Genomic DNA, 17,962 nt, shown 5'->3' with positions numbered 1-17,962 from the left:
TTTGGAGTTCGGCCAAATTAATTTATCATTCAGATGCAAAAAAAGCATAAGTGACATCATGTAATGAAGGTCTGGGGTGCAGTTGGTGACCATTCCAAAGGTGCTTAGTCAGGTTGAGGTCAAGGTTCTGTGCAGGACAATTAAGCTCTTCCACAAATCACGTCTTCATGGAGTTTGTATTGTGTCAGGTTTGGGCATATTTGTATACAATTATATACTTAAAAAAAAAACCACCTTTATCTAACTATGTGGCCGGTTTGGGTTGTATGCAAGCGTGATGGTTAGTTGTACTTCATACTTTTGACTATATAATAAATGCGCTTAACCTCTGTAATCTTCATGAAATTTCATGCAATGTTCTGCATTTGCAAGAGTGCAGGAACACTCCGCTTGCACAGCTCATAATGGACATTTGTCCTTACCAACATTAAGTTCTGGCAACCTGGGGGTTTTTTTTATTATTGAAAAAAAAAAATCCAACTCTGCAAATAATCTAATGGCGACAGTTCATAAGTTTAAAAGCGCTAGAGTGGTTAGAGTGGTTCTGGCAACACTTCTTCGTTCTGCAACCCCCGGTTGCAATCCATAGTGGCCTGTGTCAAACATTACAACACCTGCATGCCAGAACAGCACGCCCCAGCAGGTAGCATGCGCTTTCAGCTCAGGTGTGGACGTTCTGCCATGGTATGAGGTAAGGCTGCTGTAATAGGGAGCAGTTGCAATCCAAACTCCACGGACACGGTTGGATATGCTCCAAGAACCCGCAATGGGCGCGAGCGTTGACAGGAGTTTTCCGAGTGCGTGCTTCCAAAATGACGCAAGTCTTTGACAGTCCGCGGATTGTGACGTCACTAAGAGCGGAGGACACACACACACACACACACACACACTCTCTCTCTCTCTCTCTCTCGCTTCCTCTCTCTCTCTCCCGATCTCTTCTCCGCCGTTGTCAGTAGTGGCTGTGTTTTCAGAACAGAGGAGCAGCACGCGCGGAAATGTTCTTCCTCGAAACGCCGGCGCTCGCGCGCCTTTTCATCTCGTGCTTGACGTGCATGGCGCTGCAGCTCGGCGCGCGCGGTCTGCAAGTGGTAAGTGGCAAGAGATGACCTGAGGGTTTACCTGAGAGAGGGAACAGGTCCATGTGTCATGACTCACTTTTCTTTAGTTCTCTCTCTCTCTCTCTCTCTCTCTCTCTCACCTTTTCCTTCTTTATCTACACTTCCAAAAGTTCCTCAAGTTCCTCTCCAAGAGGTCAATGTTAACCTCAGTCTTTGTAAACTATCTAAGTATAATTACGATCCAAAAAACCTCCAAAAGCTTCTTCAAAATCCTTTCAGATGTCCTACATTAAACCTTTTCTAAAAAAAAAAGTTCTTCTGGAACTATGGTTAGGGTTATACATAGTTCTTGCACAAGAAGAACCCAGGAAACAGTGCTTGCTCTTTCTCTCTCTCTCTCTCTCTCTCTCTCTCTCTCTCTCTCTCTCTCTCTCTTCCTCAGTTTACTCTTCAAGGTTTTTGTTTAGGGTTAGTTTTCTTCTAAGGGAGCGGTAGCTAAGCGGATAAGATGTTCTGTTCAGATAGTTGTGAATTCATACACTGTTCTTTAGGTGTTCTTGCACACGGAGAACCCAAAGTACAACCCCCCCATATCTCTCACTCACTTGTCCTTCATCTACACTTCCAAAAGTCCCTCAAAATTTCTAAGAGGTCAGTGTTTACATTTGTCTTTGTAAACCTTTTTTTAAACAAAAAAAAACAAAAAAAGAAGATAAAATTTCCAAAAGATTCTTCAAAATCCTCTCAATGAGGTCATTTGTTCAACCTTTTCCAAAATAGTTCTACTAGAACTTTGGTTAGGGTTCGGCTTCGAGAGCTCCTCAGGAGGTCATGAGGTCTGTGTTTGCCTCCAGAAGTTACCTAAAATTCTCAAAACATTATCTTGCACATAAAGAACCCTGGAAACAGCACTTTCTGTCTTACTGTCTTACTTCAGCTACTCTTTCAAAAGTCTTCAAGATTTCTTCAGATCATGAAGCCTCTGTTCGATTCCTTTTGGATACCTTAAGCAACTTTTGTATCAGTGAGGTTCTAAGTGGAATGATTTCTTTTTCTTTGAAAAGCTATGGAACCTTTTTCCTAAATTGTTCTTCTAGAAACTTACAGGGCAATGATAGCTAGTGAAGATGTTCTTCTGATAGGTTGTGAGTTTAAATTCCAGCACCAACAAATATAAAAATAAATAAGTTTATTGATGTGGGGGATCAATAAATCGTCTGCCAAAATGGCATAAAATGAAATAAAAATGTTTTAGAAACTTGGTTGTATAAATAAGGTTCTAAATGAAATGGTTTATTTAAGGGGTTACATGGAACCTTCTCTAAAATTGATTCTTCATGAACCCTCTAATGGAGGTCTATGCACACAAGGGTTCTTCACACAAGAGAACCCAAACAACTCTCTCTCTCTCTCTCTCTCTCTCTCTCTCTCTCTCTCTCCATATATAGTTTCAAAGTTCCTTCAAAGTTCATAAGGAGGTCTATGTTTCTATCTTAAACTTCCCTGTCTGACATGATTGTTATCTCACTATTCAGGTAGGTCTAATCATTAACAAAGTTTTCAAGGCTTCTTTTTTTTTTTTAGAAAGTTTGCTGCATCAGTGAGGTTAGGGAAGGAACCTTTATGTAAATAGAACCATATATAGGGTTCTACAAACTCTAAAGGTTCATGCACAGGGTAAAACCATAGAACCCAAAGGTTTTAAATTGCTCTTCATTAAGTTTACTGTATGGAGGATCATGGATTGGTAAGCCATCAGACCCTCGGGTTACCCCAGGAGTGAGATAGATTGGACTCCATGATCTTTTACATCGAGAAGAACTATTTAATATTAATGTTAGTTTTAAACAGTGACGCTTATTTCTGCCCTGTACAAGTTTTATGGAAAGACATTTCAAGTTTCTTCTCATTCCTTTTTTTTTTTCTCAATGTCTACACTGAAGCGCAATCAGCCTCCTGGTATTGAAGTCTTTACCAACACACAGTCAGTCACTGCAGGTCGGAAAGGTATGTCATCCGCTTAAAGAAAATCAACACGGGGGATTAAAGATTGATAAAGATTTTCAATCTTGTATAAACAGTGCTGTGATTTTACTGTGATTTAGTACAAATAATGGGTGTTAATGATAAGTAATTATATTGATGCCTTTGGATCTGTTGCATCTTGTCTTGTGAAGTCAGAAGGTGTTCCATCTGTGTGTGTGTGTGTGTGTGTGTGTGTGTGTGTGTGTGTGTGTGTGTGTGTGTGTGTGTGTTACAGTTCTCACCACAGAGGGAAGGGAGTGTAAGTTTCCATTCAGATTGGGTGGGACTCTTTATCATCAGTGCATTATATTGAGCTCTGGAGATCGCTGGTAAGTTATTCTACTTCATACATGACACACGCGTGCACACACAGTCCATAAGTCACACAGTTACCCAGGCTTGCTCATCAGGGATAAACACACATTATCAACAATTTATAAATTCTGTAAAGCTGCTTTGAGACAATGTCCATGTGAAAAGCGCTATAGAAATAAACTTGAACTTGAACTTAATAACAGTTTTTCGATCCTCGTAAATAAACTCACAGAAAATCAGTTTATAATTGAGTTTTGAAAAATAGATACAAGCTGGAAAACTCAATTATGAAGGAGTACACACACACAAACAAACAATTTTGAAATATACAATCATATTTTAGCTCTACCCAGAACCATATATCTCAGACTCCACTCTTTTTTTTTTTTTACAAGGTTTGTGTATGCACCCGCAACTATATTGGATCACTATTCTTTACAAAGGTTGCTTAGCTGATATCAAGTTGCAGCTTAAGTGAATGTCTCTTATGTCACATCAACCAAGAGCAACAGAAATAGCTTCAACATTCCAGAAAGAAACAGAGCAAACAAGTCGGTCAACAAAAAAAGACAAAGTAGTTAAGACATCTTCCAAAAAAGGTATCTTCAATTAACAAACAAAAATATAGTGTCATGACACAGACTAGAAAAAACATCTGTTTTCAATGGACAAAAAAAAAAAATAACATATTCAGAGCTGACGGCTGATTGCTAAATGTAATTGTTAACGGTCATTGTCAATTAAAATATAAAAAGTACATGTAGTAAACTCACTGGTTCCATGCTGGAAGAAAGAGAGAAAGGGCAAAAGTTCACCAAGCAGAGCTTCTTTATTTACTTTCGTTTTCACCACGGCGCTTTCCTTTCCAGTACTCACGCCGGGGTTCACCCACAGTCTCACGGTTCGGGACGCCTTTCCTCTTTAAAGTCAGCTGTGTGTTTTTGGTAATTGTCATGCTGGTAGACCAATCCACGACCCATCTTCAGTGTTTTGGCTGAGGCCAGAAGGTTCTCACTTCACGTTCATGTGGTGAAGTCTTCCTGTACCCTTAGCAGAAGGTCATATTCAGCATTTCAGCAAGTCAGGTTGATGCCAAAGAGCTCAATTTTGTCTTATCTGACTGCATCACAAGCCTTCTCTAAATCATTTAGGTATTCGTTGGCAAACTTCAGATGGACTTGTTCATGTGCATTCTTGAACAGAGGGACCTTGGTGTTACCAGTGGTTTTCTTGGTGACTGTTGCTCCAGCTTTACAGCTCTCAGGTCTACAATCTTGTCTCTGATGCCTTTTAAAAGCTTTTTAATCTTTCCCATGGTGGACAAGAGGTTTGGATGGAAGAGGTCATAATGAGTTTGTATTTAAAGTACTTTCCTAAAGAGACAGGACTAATTTGGGTGTGTGGGAGTCAGATTGCTGGTCGGTCAAATATTGACTTCACACGATCAAATACAAATGAATTTGTATATCATATTAATTTAGAAATTTTTTTCTGGATTTTTTTCACATTCTTTCTTTCTCTGTTAAAATAAACCTACCATAAAAATTCTAGACTGTTTATTCCTTTGTAAGGGGGTAAATTTACAAAATCAGCAGGGGCTCAAATAATTATTTCCCCCCACAGTTAAACATGTAAATAGTGTAAATAAGGAGCTTTTCGATGTATTTTGTGTACATATCGGACATGACTGTCACTACATGGCTGTACAGAATTGATGATTTCTGGAAAGAAATCAGCCCCAGCTTTTTATTTTTCATATCATTCTGTGTACTTGTGGTGCATGTGATTCCACAACTGTCTCAAATGTTCCACACTATAGTAGTAAAAACCTTACATTAATGTAATTTATTTTGAAAGAGGACAGCTGTGCTAGAATATTTATACCCTATGACTAGGGACTATAAATTGATCAAGCCACAGCACTTATGGTTTGCGTGACTAAATGCTTTGACCAGCAGTGTTTGTAGGGATGTGTGGGAGAGTAGATGGTTGTTGTGGTAAGTGGAAAGCCTTTGGGAATATTATTAAGTAAGAAATGTCATTAGATTGGAAATCAAGAGATTAAGACAGAATGGAATTCTGTAACCATTGGATATTTCTGGTTCAAGCCAGTGAGAACTGCTTTTCTTGAAGCTCACAGCGTTACATATTTATTGCTCATACCGTGGAAAAACCTGTATCTGTTTAGCTGTCTATGACTTTAGCTAGAGTCAAGTCTAAACTTAAACAGATTTTTGTAAACACTGACATGAGCCATAATGTGTACTACATATGAGTGATGTTGATTGGTAATGGGTTTATTATAACTGTATTCTGTCATTGCTTGTCTTTTGGGTGGTGGTTTAGTTGAAATGGTTGCAGTTACCAAATATCAAAGTTTAATCACCAGAACGTCTGGTGATTCACATACATTTTTCGAGATTTTTTTTTCCAGGTTGTGTTGGCTGTCTAGACAAAGGGCAACCAAATACCACAAATTGGTAACCTTGTTATTGAAAATGGCAAAGCAAATGTTTGATATGGAATGTGGTCCAAATTAATTTTTCTTGTTTTTTTTGGACAAATCCATATTGGCCGATCAAAATTTTTTTTCCAAATTCTTGCTAGTTGAATTACATTCATTATTAATGATCTGGTGGGTTTGTACTTTGCTGGTTATTAGCAAGTCTTAAAGCATAGTCAAGGCTGGATTTTTTCTTTAGTGCAAGTAGCAAAAGCCATGATCGTTCCTTTGCTATAACTGCTACTAATGCAGTCTATAAACTGCCTGGGTAATGATGGTTATTTTTAGAATCATTTAGAATTGGCACGGAGGGTTGGCACTGCAGGGTCCAAAATTCTGAGGCCTTATTCTGGTATTTTCTTTTCTTTCAAAAATTGGTAAAAAAAAATGTTAAAAAAATTAAAATATTATACAAAAATAAAAAATTCAAACTACCTTAGCAAATTTGTTTTATTGATTCTGCTAACAAATGAAGTGTCAAGTTATCAGTTTTTACCTTACAAAAATTCAATTTTCATTGAAACTTGTGTTCAAACAAAAATTTGACCTAAAATTGATCATAAGATTTTACATAAACCGAATCCATGTTGGTTTGAGTATTTAAAATCTATAAACTAAAGTTAAATCTTATAAAGGGTACCATCCCAGTCTGATTATTTAAAAATTATTGTGCATGATGTTATAAATTGTGCATGAAGTATAAAATGCTTCAGGATTTTGTTTCTAGAGGATGATGAGGTTGTTGTACTGCTACCATCTCTGGGTTTTATTCATTGTTTTTCATTAATGGCATGTATAGTGTTTTATTCCTCTTCTACCACAGCAGTTTGCTAATTATTTAAAATTAAATTATTATTAAAATGTCCGATTCTCACTACACAACAGTTTTATAAATCTGCTTCTCTTTAGCTCCCGTCCTCTTTGTTGAAGTCCACCGTAAAGCATGCCTTCGAAAGAGACGTTCTAGTCTAGTTTTAGGAAAAACTTTTTTGCATTCTTATTCATCAAAACATTATCTGTGTGAAGCTGTATTGAGACAAAGTTCATTGTTGAAAACGCTATACAAATAACAATGAATTAGTTTAAATTTGCATAAAAGAACTGTATATTGTTATTGTTTGTTAGCTTGAAATATCTCTTTCCTGTTCCATCTGTCTAACTGAATTAGCCCTCTGACAATGTCACTTACACCCATATGGATTGTTTTTTCCTCCATTCCAGGTGCTCACTCACCAGCAACTTTGACCGGGACATGAAGTGGGGATATTGTAGTCCACGCACACGCCTCTTCAACAGTAAGGAAAACCCGTCTTCCTCACTTACGCCCACAAAGCTGCATAAGGATTCTATTACTCAGCGCACGAACATGCACATTGTGGGTGGATTCTGTTTGTGCCGCCGTGCACTTGAGCAATAAGTATAGAGGTAATGTAAAAAAAAAAAAGTAAACACTCGACAGAGCGTGTTTAGATGAATTAACACGCTAACCCGTGCAGCTGGAAACACATTTTCCAGTGTGTGTACTTTACTACAAAAGCACATGATAGGTCTACTCAAGTAAGGGAGGAGAATTATTCATCAGTTCATGCTACATATTCTAGATTCTACATTATTATTGTTATATTATTATTATTATTATTATTATTATTAATAACCAAAAGCTCATGGTTGCCAGGTCTCCTTGAAAAAAACCTTACAGGAATTCAGCAAAAGCTTTATTAAACTGAAACAGATAATTTTTATATATATATATATATATATATATATATATATATATATATATATATATATCCAGTCGGCCATGATTTGGGCTGATTTGTGTTGGATTACAGCATTTTGAAATGTTAATCATGGGTGTGAAATCATGCTATACATTAAAGAAAAAAATTATTATTTACTTAGTATGAAGTGTTTTGTTATTTAATACCTATATACATATAATGTCACTTTTCTTGGTGTGTGATTGTATTAATAAAAAGAATTACTGATTTTTTTTAAAGATAACTTATTTTGTATGACAAATCTTAAAAAGTCCTTTTGTAAATCTATAGATTGCATAAAAATAAATCAACTTCTAGACATAAAAGCTGCAAAAATATTTCTTTAGGCAAATTCAACAAAATAATAATAGATGTTGCTGTAGGTGAAGGTTCCTAAAATTCTTTAGACAGATTTATAAAACAAGAGTCAAAAAAGCAATCAGAGCCTTAGCCAATATTGTATCTAAAACATCCTTGTCAGAACTGTTAGTTCAATAATATAATGGAGGACAGTTCTTGGAGCCACAACTAAGTTTCCCCGGACAGACAATAATCCAGTCTCAGATTAATGAAAAGGAAGAAAGGAGAAGAGCCAGCATACTCTTCAAAAACAACATACTGAGAAGAACAAGCAATGAACTGCAACATCTCTGTTCTCACACACCATTGAAAAAGCACAGAGATGCGTGTCTAAACTTTGCACACAAGCATTTAGACAGTTCAAAACAAAAGCTAAAACTCACTGGTAATAATAGTACTTTTAATAATTGAGGAAAGGGTTGCGTGTATGACCTCAAGACCACCATAAAGTTTTGGAGAGTTGTGATATATGTACTGGGTAATTACATTTCATGGAAGGAAACATGAGAGGATCGATGTTCTGGGATATTTTAGAGGAAAATATAATGCCTTTAGCAAAGTAACTGTAAATTGAGAGAAGATGGAAGCCAAAATAACTTCAGACTGATTCCTAAACAAGAGGATAATGGTGCTAGTAATGCCTAGCTAATCTCCTGACTTAATTTATAGAGGAATTTTAAAACACATTCATCCCCAAGGACATTGGGCATTAAAGATGATTTACCAAGAGGAGTAGGATTCAATTCCCAAAGAAGATATTTCCAACAACGGATTTGAGCTAAAGTTAATCATTTTTGGTGTAGAACTGCTTTACCCCCAATAAACATCTTTCTTTATGCGTGTGAATAGAAATGCTTTTATTGATGTTTAAGTGGAAAGAAAATATTTTATTATATTATATTATGATATTTATGTACTGAATGTGTGTCTGAATATCTGTTTTAAAATTTAAATCTCATCACATTATACTATTATATTTTATATTATGACCTACTAGACTAATTTAACTATGGTGGTCCATTACCGAAAATAATCCTGACACTCCTGATCTAATGATCATGTTCCCAAATTGCATCTAGTGTTAATATGGCCTACATCTTTGACATGGCGTTTAGATTTGTCTGCGGTTTCGAAAACAGCAGCGACTCTCTGGATGGTCCCCATGTGGCCCATCTGTTTGCAAAATGCAGTTACAGAAGTCAGGTCCTAACAACTTTCCATTTCTCCCCCCAGCTGCTCTATACAGTTTCAGTGAACAAAGCCTGTGCAGTCCAAACCCATGTAAGAACGGCGGCATGTGTACCGCAGTTCCATACCGGCGTTCGTTTGAGTGTGTGTGTCCGGATGCTTTCACAGGAGCCAAGTGTGAGCTGAGTGAGTAAACCGCACTTAAAAACCACAACACACTAAAACTCTATTATTCCCACCAAACATTTCGCTTCCAGTAAAATTAAGGCATTGGGAAATTCTCACATGCCACTTATTGTGTGTGTGTGTGTGTGTGTGTGTGTGTGTGTGTGTGTGTGTGTGTGTGTACACAGTATAAAACTAGCCCTGGGGTAGGTACTTCTAAATCCCTTTTCAGTTCCAGATTAGGTTTATACGGGGTCTAGGGGGAAAAAGTTATGTATGTGTTATAAAAGGTTGGTCCACACCCTGTTATACGCCTCTAGACTCCTCTCTTTCATTAGGCTAATGATCAGGTTTCACATTTTACACCCTTTCTCATTCTCCTAGTCCTTTTATCTTTGCCAGTTGTCTGTTCACTTATGAGGACTGTCAGCTCTAAATTACAGATTGTGTCCAGCTGATCATCTGTGTTCAGTTACGAGGAATTTTTGCCTGGTTGCATATGTGCTTTTTTTGGTTGATCACAATAGCCAATAGTCATGTTTTTAATCTCAGCCTCACTCCAGGCTCAAACCCTTATTTTGAATGTTTGCACTGATTTAATTGTGCTATTAGCATCATTGAATTCTCAGCCATGCACATGCATCTTAACCAAGCTTTCAACTGTTTATGTGACAGATGACCTGCTCATGAACCTATGTCTATCAGATCACAATAGATATTTAAATCCTATGAAGTGGACGTCTAAAGCTTTCTGAAGTTCACTTCGTCATAGTTGAATAATACAATAATACAATACAAATCTATCTATCTATCTATCTATGTCTGTCTGTCCGTCCGTCCGTCTAAATAAATAAATAAATAAATACTCATGCACTTCACTGGTTGGATTACATTCCCCAGACCCTGAGTATAACATAAAAATAAGTAAAAATGAATGGGAAATGTATTTAAACCTTTTGGTATGTAAATTATTAAACACTGCAGGCGTGTGGTAATCAATAGCAGAATGGTTTTGATGCAAAGCTCAGATACAATAACCATCCTGAAGATGACTGTTTCCTATGATACCATGTCCTGAATTCATTAACTTTCGAAACCCAGGAATTTGCACATTAAAATGTATTGTCTCTTTCTTCTAAAGTTAATATGATCATAAATGCAGTCTGTCCTGTTACCAAAAACACAAAGCACAAAGTTTTGTATCCTCAAGACATCCGATATATTTATATGACTTCCAAGAATAAAATGTATCTACTCACAAAGAAACCTTTAGCGTATCGGCTATCCTACAACAGCCTTGCTGTTATTATAGTACAATATAAATCTAAACTTTCTGATCAATAAGAATAAAACATTCAATATCGCACCGGGATCAACTTACACTTATGTTGAGAATTCTTTTATTTTTGCAAAAATGTTTACAGCATTAGGCAGACACATTTATACAGAGCAATTTACGGTTATAACATTTATACAACTGAGCAGTTAAGGATTAGGGGATTTGCTCAAGCAGTGTTTGAGTTGGTGGGATTTGAACTAACAACCTTTCGATCGGAATTCCAAGGACTTTACCACTGAGCTTACTTATTGTTGACAAGCCCAATAAGCACAGTCTAATAAAACAAGATAAAAAGCAAGATGGATTTAATTGGCAAACTAACGATGGCCATTTTAGCATCCGCAGTCCTCTGCTCTGCTAATTGAGGTGCTGAAAGCGTTTGTTGTCGGTTCATTCTCTGACCACAATTTTGGCAGGATTGGTTACTTTTTCATATTGGCCAGAGTTTAAAGATTTTCCTATTTTTGATTTCCGTTCCTGTCTCGGATTGATAGAAAAGTGTTATGAGCCCCTGCACCTGAGGCATTACAACATCGGGGAGATGTGGGGACGAATTCACCAGCGTGACGTAGAGCAGTGCACATGCAGCAGAGAGGGAGTGTCTTGTGAGCGCACACGCTACAGAGGTAGTACATTTTTTAACATAAAAAACACGCATCAAACTTTTTTATATCTATATAATATTTATACTTTTATATATTTTATATCTTAATCTCTTACTTTTTTCTCTTCCTCACTCTCTCTTACCTGTGTGTGTGTGTGTGTGTGTGTGTGTGTGTGTGTGTGTGTGTGTGTGTGTGTGTGTGTGTGTGTCTGTGTGTGTGTTGGGAGGGTAGTATGTCTTTCTAATCCATGTGAGAATGAGGGAACCTGCAGAATAATTGAATCAACAGAAGAGGCGGTGTGTGCCTGCAGAACAGGCTACAAAGGACCATACTGCAGTATCTGTAAGTATACAAACACTGACACACACACACATACACACAATCACATATCATGTTATCACATTGTATCTGGTTTTGTGTTTCTGTGCATTAGCACCTGAGGACAAATGCTATAAGGACTCAGGTGTCCAGTATCGCGGCACTGTGGCTGTTACGCTCTCTGGCGCCCCCTGCCTGCCCTGGAGCTCAGACCTCATGTACAATGAGCTCTCTCTGAACACCGTACACGATGCCTCTCAGCGGGGACTCGGGGACCACGCGTTCTGCCGGTCAGAACAAATGCATCATAGTGTATGCCTATGCATCTGCTGTAACAATAACTATAATGCAATTTATTTGTTTGATAGTAGATGACTGAACAACGATCAAACAGCACTATGTCTCTAAAAGTTGTGTACTAAATTTACATAGTAAATAACATTTTTTCTGGCTTCCCATTTGAACTGTGCAATTTACCTGTGTGTATTACCTGTTTTCGTATTTTTCTTGAGTAGATTCATCCATGTTTTAAAGATAGAACACTACATGATAAGATAAGCACTTCCCCTTAAGCCTGTGGAGAGAGTAATTGCAAGAAGAAACAATACTGTTTTTCTTTCTTTTTGAAGAATAAAAAAAAAAATATCAAAGGACAAATGAAAAATTACTATCATGATTATAATGACAATAATTGATATTGAAATGAGAAAATGTTCAATTTTAAAATAAACATCTGTAAGGAAACTAGTTTATTGCCACAATTCTGCTATGTAGTTGTTCCTAGAAATGAAGTAATTTGGTTTCATTTAGCAATAAATGCACCCTTTACTATTTAGCAACTTTAAATATATATATTTTTTTAAATCATCCATCGCATTTTATCATTGTTACAGTATATTGTTTACGATAAACTATACTACTAATCAGTGAATCAATAGTGTCGTATTGGAATAATTGATCTTGTTATTTGTAAAATAATGTTTTTTACTACATTTACAGGCTTAAACAAACTTTTTGGAATGACATATTATGCTTTGGGTCAATGTGACAGACAGTATAGCTGAAATGAATACTGCCCTAATTCAAGCTGATATCACACAAGTATATTAAGTTCAGGGTCAGAATCAACTACTGTAACTGTAGAATATTATCTTTAGTTTTTAATAATGTGGAAATAATAAATAAATATTAAATCGACACATTTATTATACATGTACACATAACTTTGGCCTTATTGCCAAAGTTGCAAGTAAAAACACTTAATAGTGATTAAAAAAATGATTGGCAACTATCTTTTAGTGTCAGCATTCGAACTGTGTGATAGCACTTTTGGTATAGTAAGATGACAGATTTTCTGGTTGAGCATTCTGATTGGATGATGATATTTTACAATTATTGTTAGAAATCCATCTCTTATATATTGCTGAATTGAATGATTGTTCCTTGGTCCCACAGGAACCCGGATAATGACAAGAAGCCCTGGTGCTACACCATGAATAACGGAGTGATTTCCTGGGAATACTGTGATGTACCATCTTGTCTTAAAGTGTCATGTAAGTAACCCCTATATCTCTATCAGGTAATGTAGATATTCATCCTTCATTCTGGATGTTCCCTTTAAATTACACCCACACTAAGATCAGTGTTTGCGCAGAAACGATGACACTCAGGGATCTACATGAATGAAAAGTGAGGCACATGTTTGAAATGGTTGACTACTATTCTATCAAAGGCCCAATTCCACAGAAATGCTGCATCTGAAATGACATGTTCTAGCAAGCTGGCTCCAAAATCCAAAAGATGTCAGAGGTCCTCAAAGCAAATATTTTGGATAATTCTGATTATTTGGAGAACATTGTTTATATTTACAAGGTCACATACCATCAAACTGTCAAATGAGTTTTAGTTGGTCCTCTGCTCAATACATACCTCAGATTAGTGCCGTGCATTAGTGAGTCCCACAGTTCAATCTCTCGTTGCCTGCAGGTTCTCTGTTTTCTTTCTAATTTCCAAGACACTTATCAGGCGTAACTTAATGACCACCTGCCTAATATTGTGTTGGTCCCCCTTTTGCTGCCAAAACAGTTCTGACCCCTCGAGCATTAACAGCATTAACTTCTTCAGCAATTTGAGCTACAGGAGGTAGCTACAGGTTTCAGTCTTCGCTTCCAGCATGCATCAGGGAGCCATGTCCCCCAACAACCCTGTCGCCGGTTCACCATGTTCCTTCCTTGGACCACTTTCAATAGATACTGACCACTGCAGACCGGGAGTAGTATATAGTATATATGGTTTGGGGCTGGTACTGGGGAGCTGTGGTTCAGTGAGGGAAACATGGATTCCAATATGTATTGTGACATTCTAAAGCAGAACATGATGCCTGGGCCAAACGATATTTTTCCAACATAATAACGACCCCAAACACACCACCAAGATGAAATCTGGCTTGCTGAAGAAGCTATGTCTTCAGACCTGAATGCTATTGAGAAGCACCATGTTTGTAAGAGGATCCCAGCAACAACCGGTGCAGCTCTGGTGAATTCCCTGCCCAGGAGGATTAAGGCAGTGCTACATAATAATGGTGCTCACACAAAATATTGACACTTTTGACTTCAACCCTATCGAACATCTCAGATTGAAAATGACTGTGCGCCGATGCTCCCCATCCAATCTGATGGAGCTTGAGAGGGTCTGCAAAGGAGAATTGGAAAAACTGCCCAAACATATGTGTGCCAAGCTTGTAGCATTAAACTCAAAAAGACTTGAAGCTGTAATTGGTTCCAAAGGTGCTTCAACAAAGTATTGAGCTAAGGCTGTGAATGCTTATGTACATGTGTTTTAGTTTTTTTTTAATTTGTAAGAAATTTGCAAAGATTTTAAACACACTTCTTACACGGTCATTATGGGGTATTGTTTGTAGAATTTTGGGGAAAACAATTAATTGAATCCATTTTGGAATAAAACTGAAACATTATAAAATGTGGAAAAAGTTAAGCGCTGTAAATACTTTCAGGATACTATCGACACACACACACACACACACACACACACACACACACACACACACACATTTTGTGTTCAAATCACGGTTTGTAAGTAAGAACTGATTCTGCTTTCCCTTCCTAGCTTCTCGTAAAGCTCCCACTCCAACCTCTATTCCCACTCCTGTGCCTAGTCCGAAGCCCAGCTGCGGCAAGAGACATCCAAAGCGAATTCCTCGCGGACGAATCCTGGGAGGCACTTCAGCACTGGCCGGCTCTCACCCCTGGATGGCGGCACTGTATATAAGTGATGAGTTTTGCGCTGGCAGCCTGGTCTCATCCTGCTGGATTGTGTCGGCCGCTCATTGCTTCCTCCGCAAGTATGTGCGAGTGTGTGTGTGTGTTAAATGGAAAAATAGTACAGATTATAAAGCAGGATGAACTTAATATGGTCAGAATTCAAAAATAATATCAATACTAATAATAAAAAAACCAATACTAAACCCATCATTTAGTTTTAATTGACTTTACATTGACTTGATTTTTTTATCTTTCTTCTCTCTCAGTCCACTGCTGTCGACGGTTCGTGTAGTCCTTGGTCAGCACATTTTTAACGACTCGAGCGCCAACACGCAGACGTATGGTATAGAAAAATATGTGTTCCATGACCAGTACAATCAGTTCAGCCCAACAGTGCATGATATTGGTAAGTGGCCATTAAATAGCAAGCGCAAAACTAGGAGCCGTTATTTCATGATTGGATGTAGAGTGTTTCCAAAGCTCAAATGAAAGCCTTGAGCCAAATAACAGTAGAAATATTTGATTTACAGGGACTTGATATGGTTGATGCTCCACATAGTCTACAACTAATGCTGTGATTTCACAAAAGGTTATAATGAGTGATATAGTCAACAGTCCTCATTAAATACTGCAGTTGACAGGGATCGAGCATTGGCTCCTGCATGCTGAATTCTGATCTGGTTTTTCTGAACTGTCTCAAATCTTTTAACAGAGAGCCTCAGGACAGTACAGTTCATAACTACCATAATGAGGGCTTGTCTCATGGACTTTCCATGACATTGAATGAAGATTGGGATAAAAATATTTTTTGCAATTTGTTGTGCTATAATAAAGTAATAAAACATTTCAGGGTGTGCTGTGACCACCCATGTATTATTTCTAATATAATATACAAGTATGGTGTTATAATCCTAGCAAGGAGTTTTACATTTTGGCCTTTTTTAATATGTCAGACAAATAGAATTCAATTATACACTACTTTTGCGTACACGTTTACATTTTTACCTACAGCCTCCATTCACGTTACATGAATCGCATTTTTGTGAAACGTGTAGAAATATTCACTGTCTGAGTGTGTTTTTTTGGTTTACAGCCCTCGTCAAGCTAAAGAAGGTAAATGGGCGTTGTGCTCGCAAAACCAAGTTTGTTCGTCCGATCTGTCTGCCAGACGAGTCTATGACCTTCCCAGACTACACCTGCTGCACAATTACAGGCTGGGGACACATGCAAGAGAGTTAGTGAACACACACAAACACACACACATACACATGCATGCACCCAACTGTATGTGACTGCGATATCATATCAAATACTAATATTATTAATATATCTTATTCAAACAATCGAGTTTCACAGGGACATTGAAAAAGGCTTTCTTGATCAGTAAATTGTCACTAATTGATGAGAACTCCATGTGGAAGTAGAAGAGCAGAAGTAGCGTAGATCACTGGTATCTCAGAAGCATGTGTACTTGAGAGAGACGCAGATAAACAGTCATTATATACTGTTTTTACGTATTTTTATTTGTTAATGTTTAATAAATAAATATGTATTGTATATACACGTATAAACAACACATATTTATTTATATTTACAAATAAAAATACGTAAAAACAGCTTTCATATTTGATATAGACTCACACACAGCTCTTAAGATGTGAATAATTTAAGCGCGTTCCCTTAAGCAGAAAGTGTGTTCTCAGCAGATTGAGCTACAGTAACTTGTAAACACACACACACACACACACACACTCACATTATTCTTAAATATAAAATGTTACATCTGCAAATAGGACCCTAAGCTATTAAAATAGTATATATATATATATATATATATATATATATATATATATATATATATATATGTGTGTGTGTGTGTGTGTGTGTGTGTGTGTGTGTGTGTGTGTGTTTTAGAGGGAAACTCATATTCCTCTCTGACTGAGGGAATTGTGAAGTTGATTCCTGAAGAGAGGTGTTCCTCTCCTGAGGTATATGGTTCGGAGGTGAGAGAGGGGATGCTGTGTGCGGGTAGTAACAACTGTGTGGATGCCTGCCAGGTAAGCAAACCTTAAAAATCATTCAAAGCTCTGTAAAACCTTCAACAAATGCATTGAAACATTCTGCTAAAACATTGGTACAACATGAACAGTTACATTACAAATCACTGCAATTGCCCAGGTTACATTGACTCGATATGAGTGAATTCAAAAAATCCTGTGGTTAATACACAATTGCCAGGCACTTGTCATTCATGTAGCAATCTAAACAGCCATTTATGTAGAAGCAGAGCAATGGATAAAGTAGGTACAGGTTCAACTTTCAGATCAAATATCAGAATAGAGATTTTGCCAGCATTGCTATAGGTGCTATAGGTGTTTAAAAAACTTCTGTGGGGGTTTTTTTTCTCATCAATCTGTAGATTTTATATATTTTGGGTGAAAAAAATAAACACAAAAAAGGGTGGCAATTCTGCAGGTTGATGTGGCTGCCTGAGGTAAAATAATGACCAGACTACTCTGAGCTGACTAAAGCCTATAGTTACTAAAATTGCCTCTTTACATCATAGTGAGCAGAAAAGCATCTCAAAATTCATTGGTACACAGACACTAGAAAGTCTAGAAAATTATTTGGAGAGTTTTCAATGTATGTGTTTGTGTTTTTGTGTATAGGGAGACTCCGGTGGCCCACTGGCATGTGTGCGGAACGAAGCAAGTTTTCTCTATGGTATCATTAGCTGGGGTGATGGTTGCGGACGATCAGGGAAACCAGGTGTCTACACCAGAGTAACCAAATACGTTGCCTGGATCAATCGCATCATTCGAAAGAAAAACCCTTCAAGAAAGAAAGGACTTTAGCATGTGTTTATTAGCATGCAGCTGCTTTGTGTATTGCCTGACTCTTATTTTTTAAAGAACTGTGAATGAAGTATATGTTTTATAATCTAATAAATTATATTGAAACGGTGACTTGTTAAAGCCTCACTTGAATTAACAAGGTCATTCTGACATAGACTTGAATGTCGTCCTCTGGTTGTGTTGTGACAGC

The 17,962-nt window shown here is 37.3% G+C and overlaps 1 protein-coding gene across 1 annotated transcript; it reads left to right on the top strand.

The window, feature by feature from the left end:
* The first annotated feature begins 451 nt into the window (after positions 1-451).
* LOC124381555 (hepatocyte growth factor activator) lies at positions 452-17,877 on the top strand. The gene is made up of 14 exons (XM_046843301.1): positions 452-1,088; positions 3,002-3,065; positions 3,319-3,412; positions 7,123-7,196; positions 9,255-9,395; positions 11,208-11,339; positions 11,550-11,660; positions 11,752-11,926; positions 13,092-13,189; positions 14,763-14,997; positions 15,184-15,323; positions 16,011-16,151; positions 16,832-16,974; positions 17,587-17,877. Exons 1-14 carry the CDS (start codon positions 996-998, stop codon positions 17,770-17,772), a joined length of 1,827 nt encoding a protein of 608 aa, XP_046699257.1. The 5' UTR covers positions 452-995; the 3' UTR covers positions 17,773-17,877.
* The last annotated feature ends 85 nt before the right edge of the window (positions 17,878-17,962 follow it).

This window comes from Silurus meridionalis, chromosome 28 (genome assembly GCF_014805685.1).
Source record: "Silurus meridionalis isolate SWU-2019-XX chromosome 28, ASM1480568v1, whole genome shotgun sequence".
NCBI lineage: Eukaryota > Metazoa > Chordata > Actinopteri > Siluriformes > Siluridae > Silurus > Silurus meridionalis.
This window is presented reverse-complemented; position numbering and strand designations above follow the sequence as displayed.

Excerpts from the sequence above, each read along its gene's own strand:
- LOC124381555 (XM_046843301.1), top strand. The coding sequence starts at position 996 with ATGTTCTTCCTCGAAACGCCGGCGCTCGCGCGCCTTTTCATCTCGTGC. Across the intron at positions 1,089-3,001 it reads GCGCGCGCGGTCTGCAAGTG|CGCAATCAGCCTCCTGGTAT; the intron begins GTAAGTGGCAAG and ends TCTACACTGAAG. Across the intron at positions 15,324-16,010 it reads CCCAACAGTGCATGATATTG|CCCTCGTCAAGCTAAAGAAG; the intron begins GTAAGTGGCCAT and ends TTTGGTTTACAG.